The sequence below is a fragment of the Peromyscus eremicus genome, chromosome 15, assembly GCF_949786415.1.
Source record: "Peromyscus eremicus chromosome 15, PerEre_H2_v1, whole genome shotgun sequence".
NCBI classification, from domain to species: Eukaryota; Metazoa; Chordata; class Mammalia; order Rodentia; family Cricetidae; genus Peromyscus; species Peromyscus eremicus.
This window is the reverse complement of record NC_081431.1, coordinates 60,624,257-60,634,514: the sequence shown is the minus strand read 5'-3', so window position 1 is coordinate 60,634,514 and position 10,258 is coordinate 60,624,257. Positions and strand designations below refer to the sequence as shown.

The 10,258-nt window shown below is 47.5% G+C and overlaps 1 protein-coding gene and 1 long non-coding RNA gene across 3 annotated transcripts in view; one reads left to right on the top strand and one right to left on the bottom strand.

The window, feature by feature from the left end:
* Nucleotides 1-253: 253 nt before the first annotated feature.
* LOC131925232 (uncharacterized) lies at nucleotides 254-2,092 on the bottom strand. The gene is made up of 2 exons (XR_009383190.1): nucleotides 1,831-2,092; nucleotides 254-934 (listed from the first exon to the last, which is right to left on the bottom strand). It is a non-coding gene; the product is annotated as an uncharacterized LOC131925232 (long non-coding RNA).
* Nucleotides 2,093-2,202: 110 nt separating this feature from the next.
* Lemd1 (LEM domain containing 1) overlaps nucleotides 2,203-10,258 on the top strand; it is a 31,732-nt gene continuing 23,676 nt past the window's right edge. For both annotated transcript variants that reach the window (XR_009383241.1, XM_059280729.1), the window contains exons 1-4: nucleotides 2,203-2,292; nucleotides 3,824-3,931; nucleotides 4,522-4,722; nucleotides 8,324-8,394. Coding sequence is in view for 1 of the 2 variants with exons in the window: in XM_059280729.1 (XP_059136712.1) it covers nucleotides 3,850-3,931; nucleotides 4,522-4,722; nucleotides 8,324-8,394 (354 nt within the window). In the remaining variant the exon portion in view is untranslated. The remainder of the gene's footprint in view (nucleotides 2,293-3,823; nucleotides 3,932-4,521; nucleotides 4,723-8,323; nucleotides 8,395-10,258) is intronic.

Genomic DNA, 10,258 nt, shown 5'->3' with positions numbered 1-10,258 from the left:
CGACAATAGCAACATGCATATGCATGAGCACGGTCTGTCTGAAGATGAACTACAGAACGGGAGCTCAACCCAGAGATGCTGCTTGAAGTCGGCCGAGTTTAACCCTACTGCCTTCAAATTCCAGGGGTTTGACCAAGAGAATAACTCAGAAATGCCTGTCTCGTTCCAACAGTCTCACTGTTTAAAATGGAAGCGATTCCACCTGCTGGCTGATTTTTGCTGAAAGCAATTCTGGGCCATGTAAACAAAATGCTTCCGCATCCTAATAAGGCAAGCCTATCATTTATTTGCTTTGATTGAAACGAATGTGTCAATTTTCTAAGTCTTTGTCTGGTGAATTCAGTGTTTGGATGTTGATAAATGATCACGTCATGTGTTTGGAAACTGGTGCTCTAGTCAAAACTTTGGAGTCACAGTCTGGGAGCACCGAGACAGCTTTCCTAGCCCTCCGCCCCAAGATGCTCCACTCTTTCCCAGGGCCTGGAAAAGGCTGAAGTCGCAGGACTACGTGAGCAGAGTAAAGGGATGGGTCCTCCAGGTGGAAAGGACTGGATATGGAAACTCTGAGGCCAGGGCTCACAAATAATTAAAATAATGGAAATACGTAGGCTTTACTGGGTGCCAAGTACTTCATGCGTTTTAATTCATGGAGGCCTCATGTCAGTCTCATGAGGAGAGTTCCAGCTGTCATTGCCTCTGCAGATAAAGGGGGAACTCAGTCGTCTGCAGATGGCAAGGGATGGAGCTGGGGTTCGACTCTGGGCAGGCTGGCTCCTCTGTTTCCTCTAGACCCTCTCAGACGGTTTCCTTTCCCCTGGTGTTTAATGAACACACTGTGTTTTCTCACAGTTACATTTTGTCTCGCATAATTGTTTTGAAAAACCACAGCAGTTTTTCTTGAAAGGCTTCAGCTACTAGTACGACGGCTCTTTCCCTAAAATAAAGCAACGACAAGATCTCCGCTTTGCCATGGGATGGTGATATACGTCTCAGCTGTCTTGCGGGTATCCAGAGAATGGAATGAGACACGAACGTGTTTTAAAGAGGCCCAAACTATGAGACTTCTGTGTGGTCAGAACATGCCCTCCATCCCAATTCTTTTCTTTCTTTTAATTAAAAAGACAAACGAGTTTGAGGCCAGCCTGGTCTACAAAGACAAAAAAACCCAAACAATATCACATTTATCTATTGCATATGCATGTGTTGTACATTTGGACACTTGCATGCCACTGTGTGTGTGTGTGTGTGTGTGTGTGTGTGTGTGTGTGTGTGTGTGTATAGGTTGGAGGACAGACCACTTTCAGGCGTCAGTTCTTTCCATGTGAGTCCTAGGAATGGAACTCAAGCCATCAGGCTTAGTGGCAAGGGTCTTTACCCAGGGAGCCAGCTTGCCAGCCCCTGATTCTTCTGTTCTTTTTCTGTCTTTCTTTTTTTTGTTTTAGTTTTATTTATGTATTTTTTTATGTATGAGTGCTCTGTCTGCATGTATACCTGAACGCCAGAAGAGGGCACCAGATCCCATTATAGAAGGTTGTGAGCCACCATGTGGTTGCTGGGAATTGAACTTAGGACCTCTGGAAGAGCAGTCATTGTTCTTAACCACTGAGCCATCTCTCAAGCCCTCCAGCCCCGCCCCCTCCTCCTCTTCCTCTTCCTTCTTTTTCATTTTTTTTTTGGGGGGGGGGAGGTGGGGTTCGAGACAGGGTTTTTCTATGTAATAGCCATGGCCTGGCTGCCCTGGAACTCACTTTGCAGACCCTCGAATTCACAGAGATCCACCTGCCTCTGCCTCCCCAGTGCTGGGATTAAAGGCGTGCGCCACCACCACACCTGGCTCTTAGTCTCTTAATTGAAAAATCCTTCACGTGGACCCGCATCTCTTCCACTCTCCTATCTTCCTGCCAGTCTGCAGATGGCGGTCTGGCTGCTGGCATTCATTTGACTTCCCATTTCTCCTCCACATTTCTTGGCACCGTATAGCCGTGTGCTGCTCCTTACGCCCTGTGCACGATGGTAACTTGTAGCCTCTTCCAATTTTTGCGGCCGCCGCACCCCCACCCCTGCAGCTGGCCAGTGCCTCCTTCTGTTTGAACTTAGCTTAAATCCGTCATCTAATTTCCCCATCAGTGTTGCGGGGGTGGAGGTATGCTGCTGATGTCACACTGTCATTGTGATTACCACCATATCTAACAGGCAAAGAAGGGACAGTTGCCCATGGCAACCCCTGGGTGAGACTCACCCAGCCCTGGTAACCAGCTTGACTGCATAGACTTCAGACAACCATGTGAAGGGGTGAGTGGATTAATCATCCAGTTGGATTTCATTTGAATATTTGTCTTCCATATGTGTGTCCCTCTGGGCGATTGTCTAATGTCACTTGAAATTGATGAGAGCTCTTTGGAAGGTTATTTTTGGGAAGCCAGGGAAACAGCAGACAGCTGTTTTCTGGAACAAATGTCACCAGATCTGCCTAAGTGTGCCTCCAGTACCAAATAAATAAATAAGTGATAAAAAATAAATAAAAATCTGAGCTGCTGAGCCACAGTGCCCTTTTCCTTTCCAACATTAGACTGATTTCTGGAAAGGTTCACCCAGCTTCCCAAACACACGGAGAAGGCAGAAACTAATGTTAACCAAGACCATGTTTGCAAAAAGAAGCATAGTTTGAAGCACAAAATTACCCAAGCAAGCGTTCCTGAGCACTCTGTCATAGGTCACAAGTCCCTGGGTTTTTCTAGCTTGTTTACGATGTGCTTCCTAATTGGACATTGACTGAGCACCAATAAAAGCAAAGTCATTTCTTAAAATGGGACTCTATCTTCCCGTGCCGAGCGCTTAGCTTGCTATCACGGCAATATTAAAATCCTTGAGACCTGTTAGAAATGAGGTGCAATAAACAAGTCTTGCATGGCAAGCCTCTGAGAGGGCTCCACAGATGAGTGACTCTACCTTTCTCCACCTCATTCGGTGGGTGATGGGGTCAGTTTGGCGGTTGGAATCAAGAGATAAAGGTGATAAAACTCATTGACTTGAGGCTGTACAGGTTTAGACAGATCAAGACTTCACAAACCTATACAACTCAATCTGTACAAAGAATTAAGCGTTGACTTTTTCCAAATGCCAGTCCATCAACCACAGTGTTTTCTAGTGGCTAATTTAAAAACAAAAAACAGAAAACACCATTAGGCTGACAATGTAGGTCACTAGGTAAAGGTCCTTGCCTGTCGATCCACATGGTGGAGAAAGAGGTGATTCCCAAGTTGTCCTCTGACCTCCATATGTGCCCTGTGGTACCCACCCCTCTACACAAGTGCATATGTACAAAATACATGTAAGTAAAAATTCTTAATCCTTTGAAAACTGCATCTCGTTGTGCTCAGTGTTAAACAGCACACACGAAAACCACCACAGCTTGCAATCCTGGACTTCTCTGAGCACCCGGTAGTCTCAGGAAAAGAAGGGCAGCGATAAATAACTTTTCTAGCTCACTGAAAACAAATCCCTCTCACCTCTTTTGTATTTAATTAACGGCTTATCTTTGGGGGCGCTGGAATCCTGAGTAGAATTCCAGAGCATCATGGAAATATTTTGCTCATTTTTACCCATGTAAATTTTCTTACATTAGTTGAGTAGTAAAGTCAGAAATCACTGACCCTTAAGAACCGTGGGTAGAGTAGAAGAAGCCTCCCAAGCTCTGCCTCAAGACTGCCAGTCCCAGCAGGATTCTCTAGGGGAGAGCAGAAGGGGTAAGGCGGTTCGCGCCGGTGCTGAAGTATTTATTTGTGAAATTGTCTCAATGAGTTTAATATTTTCCTGCTTCAAGGAGTCAGAGGCCAAATTTCCGTCACCATGGTGGATGTGCAGTGTCTGAGTGACTATGAGTTACATAAGCAACTGAAGAAGCTTGGATTTTCATCTGGCCCAATACTACGTATGTCTACAGTTCCTGGGGGGAGGGGGGATTCATTCGTGGCTTACAAACCACTTCCAAAGTTTAAATCGGAAGAGGAAAAGTAGGAGCAACATATGCAGCGAAATTCACTAAAAATACAAAAAGGAAAACAGCCATATGGAAGCAAGATGTCACAGACAGCCCCAGGTCCTTACAGATTGGGAAATACAAGGCCGGGGGGGGGGGGGGATTGTTTGTTTGTTTGTCTTGTTGTTGTTGTTTTGTTTTTATTTTGTTTTGTTTCAATGCTGAAAATCCAATTATTCCATTAGTCGCCTTGGGTTTTTAGATGTGCCTTGTATTTTCATTATATCTATTCTCACAGACAACCATGTCCCTCCCGTTTGCTCTCAGATGTATCCAGTACCTGGTTATTGATAATCTGTAGACATTACCTGTTTGTATAATGGTAAAAGTGACTCTGAATGGCTGTGGGGGTCCACTTCACTGCTAAAAGCCATAATTAGCCAGTAATGTCCGGTCCTAGAAGAAAGGTCTGGGTTATAAGATAACTTCTGCACCCTGTGCATACAACACGGAACAGTTTAATCCTCCTTGTCGTTTCTCAGCTTCCACCAGAAAAATGTATGAAAAAAAGTTAGTACAATTGTTGGTCTCACCTCCCTGTGAATTACCTCTCATGAAGAGACCCCAAAAGCCTCCCTGTGAACTACTTGTCATGAAGAGACCCAAAAAGCCTCCCTGTGAACTACCTGTCATGAAGAGACCCAAAAAGCTGCATGGATTTGAGGACAGCGATGACAGTGAAGGTACCAATGTCTGTTGTGCTGCCAGATGGCAGCTTCCCATTTATTAATACCCTGTCCAGCATGACTTACACACTGTCGATGATGTGCATGCTGACCTGTGAAATAGCCGTGTGGCCTCTTCTTTCTCACAGAGCTTGCACAGAGCCTACAAAATAAGCCCTTGGGCTGCAGAAGAATCTGAACAGCAATGTTGTATTCACACAGAAGACAGGGCTGGATAAGAGGTTGGGGGAAGGACTGGCCAGTGTGCACGTCCTTTACCTAACTAGAGCTAGCTTATGTGTGTGCATTCCTTAAAATTAGCTCCTACAGGCAGGGTTCCAGCCTCCTGTGAGGTCTCAAGACCTGCTTTGTCTTAAACTGATACATTTCACTGTGATTTTCTTTGGATTAGGTGATTTCACACCCAGAGAGAAGGATGAATCAGCTTACACTTCTCTGAACTTCTTACATACAAATTGCTGACAGGAGTTTTGGAGATGAGTGAGTGGGTGGGAGGCTGTGGTGCCTGGAATCCCTTGGCTTTGCTTCTGGTGGCCTTGGCCCCAGCAGGCACACTGTGTAAAGCAGCATAAATCATACACCCACAGCAGTTTCTGTCCCCAGGGCTCTCAGAGGATCGCCTTGGAGGTCCTCACTGCATATCCCACATATATTTCCTAAGAGTCCCTGTTAGCCCAAGGAAACAGCACCTAGTGTGGGCCACCCACGTCTTCTGCCCTTTAACTCTCACAGTGCTTAGCTGAAGTCAGAAAGCTGGAGTGATGTGGAGGTTTGAAGGAAAATGGCCCCCAAAGGGAGTGGCACTATTAGAAGGTGTGGCCTTGTTGGAGGAAGTGTGTCACTGGGGGTGAGCTTTGAGGTCTCCTATGCTCAAGCTACACCCAGTGACACAGTTCACTTCCTGTTGCCTTTGGATCAAGATGTAGAACTCTCAGCTCCTTCTCCAGCACCATGCCTGCCTGCAGGCCAGCATGTTCCACCATGACGATAATGGACTAAATCTCTGAAACTGTAACCCAGCCCCAGTGAAATGTTTTCCTTGATAAGAATTGTCATGGTCATGGTGTCTCTTCACAGCAATAGAAACGTTAACTAAGCCAAGGCAATGGTGATGCTCGCCTTTAATCCCAGCACTCATGAGGCAGAGGCAGGCAGATCTCTGTGAATCTGAGGCCAGCCTGGTCTACAGAGCGAGTTCCAGGACAGTTAGGACTGTTACACAGAAAAACCCTGTCTTGAAAAAAAAAAAAAGAAAAAGAAAAAGAAAAAAGAAAAGAAACCCTAACTAAGACAAGAGACTAGCTCCAAATCTTTTTTTTTTTTTTTTTTTTTTTTGGTTTTTCGAGACAGGGTTTCTCTGTGTAGCTTTGCGCCTTTCCTGGGACTCACTTGGTAGCCCAGGCTGGCCTCAAACTCACAGAGATCCGCCTGGCTCTGCCTCCCGAGTGCTGGGATTAAAGGCGTGCGCCACCACCGCCCGGCTAGCTCCAAATCTTATCACTGAGAAGTGGCCCTAGGAGATGAGCACATACTGGTTTATGACATGAAGAGTCAGACCATTTAGCTTCACTACCACTCTGTCCAGCCTCATACGGCAGGGATTCAATGTATGTTTGAGGGTAAAAGGCAGAACGGGCTGTGCTGGAGGTGTAGCTCAATATAGGGCACTTGCCTAGTGTGCACAGGGCCTTGAGGACCCCCCGGGCTCACAAGCACATGTACACACACACACACACACACACACACACACACACACACACACACAAATAGTGACAGAACTGAGACCTGAACTCGGGACTGCCTCTTAAAATTGTGCTTTCTACCTCATAGCCTATACTTGATGAACATATTGTATTTTGGAGCATGTGAGATCTACACAAAAGGACAATTTCCCACACTTATTAACAGTTCAATTAAACAGTGCAAGTGCTTTCTGGGGGAAAAAAAATCTTGATATTGGATGGACACAGAGATTTCTCCAATGGGCACAGCCAGCTCGTTTGGAAAGGACAACAGGATTTAGGGATAGACCCCACAGGCCAGTAGGTAGACCAGTGTGCAAGAAACTGTGGGACAAGGGGCTGTCTCAGACGGGGGTCTTCTCTGTTTCCTGCCCTCCAAAGAAGCTTAGGGAACTTGTCCGTCCACAGAAACTGTCCAGGGCTGCCCATGAAGTCAAAGCTGTAGAGCTAATCTGTGGCCAGCTCAAGCTGGTTTGAGCCAAGGGTCCCCTACCCCTTGGCCCTGCAGTTCCCAGGACACAGCCTCCACAGACGGGTTTCTTCTGGGATCGAAGAAAATTGCTTTCCATTGGGGAGCTTGACTATTTTCGGCTGGGTCTACCAGACATCAACTTCCAGGTCAGAGGTGGAGACTCCACTTGTCATGAAGTCCTGGGTTATCAGCCACCAGTACTTGCCCCAGTCACAAAACTGTCCTCCATGGGAAGCCTGAATTGGGTGTTTCAGGTCAAGCTTGTCACTAGAAGCCTTCTAGTGCCATTGGAATGATCCCGAGTTTATACGGGACCATCCTGTCTCAGCCTGGACCCAGAAGGTCACAAAAGCCCCCGCTGGAGTTGGGGGTGGGACTGGGGAGGAGAGCAAGGACAGGAAGTTCATTAGGTCACACAAACAACCAGTGACTAGATTTTTCTCCTTATCATTCATTGTTTTGGGCAATGGGTGGATGTAGTTTTAATGTCCAACCTCTTTTGTTTTTTTGAGAGGGTGAGTGGGAGATAGATTTTCACTATGTAGTACAAGGTCTGGAATTCACCATATAGACCAGGATGGTCTTGGACTTGCAGTGATCCTCCTGCTTCAGTCTCAACTAGTGATGGAATCACAGGTGAGACAACACACCTGGCCACCAACCTCTTCTCAAAACTTCTCAGATATCTCACTTGAAATGCCCATATTAGCCTAACATGGTGGAGTCCATCTGTAATCCCATCACTGGAGAGGCTGAGACAGGAGGGCCTCAGCTGGGAGGTGGAGCCTGGAATAAGTAGTGAAACCTTGCCTCAAAAGAGCCAAAGAAAAAGAAAGTGCCTCTGTGAATAGCTAGGCTGAACCACGCGCATCAGCACGTGTCTTCCCTGCATCCCAAAGTGTCACTATGGGTTGCCTTCTGCTGCTGGCTGTCCCTCTATCAGAAAGCCACTGGCTTCCCCTTCTTCAGGGTGCCTTTCTGGAGAGGAGGCAGAAAGTCTTTGTGTCCTGACACTCGGGGACACACAGGGCTCACAGCTGGTTTGCAGGGACGATGCGGGGCTGAAAACAGCCACCCAGAGGCCAGCCTGCTGGCTTCTGTCTCTCAGAGGCACACAAACATGACAGCCAGCCGTGTCCCTGTGTCCGCTCCTGCAGCTCTGGAAGGGAGGCTCTTTTCTCAATAAAGAGCACTGTGAGGGAGTGTGAGAACTCCTCAGTCAGTGCCAGTGCCGCACTGTGAGGTGCTGATAGCACAGGCCCTGCCCACTGCTTGCTTGACAACCCCCATGAAAGCGCCCCACAGCTGAGAAAAAAAAACACTTAGTGTTTATTTCTTCTGCTGTCTTGTAGTTCTCATGGCCTATTTTCCTTTGTTTCCCCAGATCCAGCAGTAAATATCGTTTTGAAAGGAAATATCAAATTCTCGAAAGACAAAGGCAAGGGATGTAAAAAAGTATGTACAATTCTAACGCACGAATACTTCTACACATATGTTAAACAGAGGAATTTGCATTTGCAGATCTATAAAGAAGCTCACTGCATTGTGTTAGAGTCCTGAAGTCCTTGTCTAAAGCTGATCTTTTAATGAAAAACTTCTGCCTTTCGAAATGATTTTTTTGTTCTAGCCAAGAACCCAGAGTATCAGTGTTCCTCTTACCCCATAGTGAAAGACTCACTACGGGCTCTGCCAGCCTCAGGCTTCACCTGCACGATGATTCCCTCAACATTCACATACTGAACGTGGGTCTGGGCCCACTGTGAACACAGGATAAACGTGAGTCTCTAGTCTCCTCTTCTTGCCAGCCAGGTACTGAGGGGTGGCCAAACCCCCACCCAAGCGAGGCTGGAGGCCACGCATGTGAGGGGCCCAGCCCACTGCTTGGCATGCCTTGGGGAAACCAGTTAGTTGCATCCAACAGACTCTGCCTGCTGGGGGTTGTCAAGCAAGCAGTGGGCAGGGCCTGTGCTATCAGCACCTCACAGTGCGGCACTGGCACTGACTGAGGAGTTCTCACACTCTGACTCACACTCTGACTCTCCTGGCTTCTTCTGCCCTCTGTGGGTTTCTCTGTGTAGTTTTGGTTCCTGTCCCAGATCTCATTCTGTAGATCAAGCTGGCCTCAAACTCACAGAGATCCGCCTGGCTCTGCCTCCCAAGCGCTGGGATTAAAGGTGTGCGCCACTGCCGCCCGGCTGTCCCTTAGTATTTTGAGGTCTGCCTGGGGCCTCTGCTTTTTCAGTTCTCAGTTTTGCTCCTCCAAGGGTTTCCTTCCTGACAATCGTGTTACTCTCTAAATGTCCTTATGCCCGAGACCTCTGGCTCCAGCCCTCTCTTCTATCTTTATGGGCTTCCCTGTCACTTCCTCCCGTGATGACTCCTCCAAGGCCCTCCTGAGGCACTGGCCTGTGTCTGATTTTTATTTATTCAGTCTCTAAACTTCCTTCCTCCCTGCATCCGCTCAACAAATGATCCCTCACAATCATGAGCATTTTGCAGGTGGGAGGGATGTGTTCATACCTTGCCACATGGCCGTTCCCCTGCTACTGGACAGGATAGGCGTGAGGAGCAAACACATTCTCACTCCCATCCAGCCACACAGGAGGCCTCTGTTTACCGTTCACCACCACTGTCCAGGCTTAAGGCCCAGACCTCTGGTGGAATAGCCTCTCCTCATAGTTCCTTACATATAGCTGTTTCCAAATTCCAGAGATTGGAATCAGGGTTTTTTAAAAACCTTATTCCAGGCAGGGCCAGGTGGTTCATACCTTTAGTCTCAGTACTCAGGAGGCTGAAGCAAGAGGATAGTAAGCTCCATGCTAGCCTGGGCTACACGGCAAGACCTTATCTCAAAAAAATACCAACTAACCAACCAACCAATTAACCAACCAAGAAACCTGGGGCTGCTGATGTAACTCAGCTGTAACCACTGACATATACAAGCCCCGGGCTCCATCCCCAACCTCCGCCCTACAGAAACCTCTCTCTCCCTCTTCTTACCTCTTACTTCCCACCTCCCCTGGTATTGTTAGGTTTTTATTTGAACAACTGTGAAACCTCCCTAAGTGGTTCCTGCCCCTGACTTTCCCCAGGCCCAATCTACCCTCCGAGGCTCAGTCAGAACACCACGCACTGGTTCTACCCCATGGAAACACTTGGGTACTTCCTGTAGCTTTCATCCCTCCTCACTCAGCAGATGCACCTGGTGTACTTGCTACAGCAGCTCCTGAGCCCCCATGCCAGCTGGTCCTCCTGCCTGGAGTTCTTTCTCACTCTTCTCATGGCCTGCTCCTTTTCTCCCCTGTTAAAACCCTGTGAT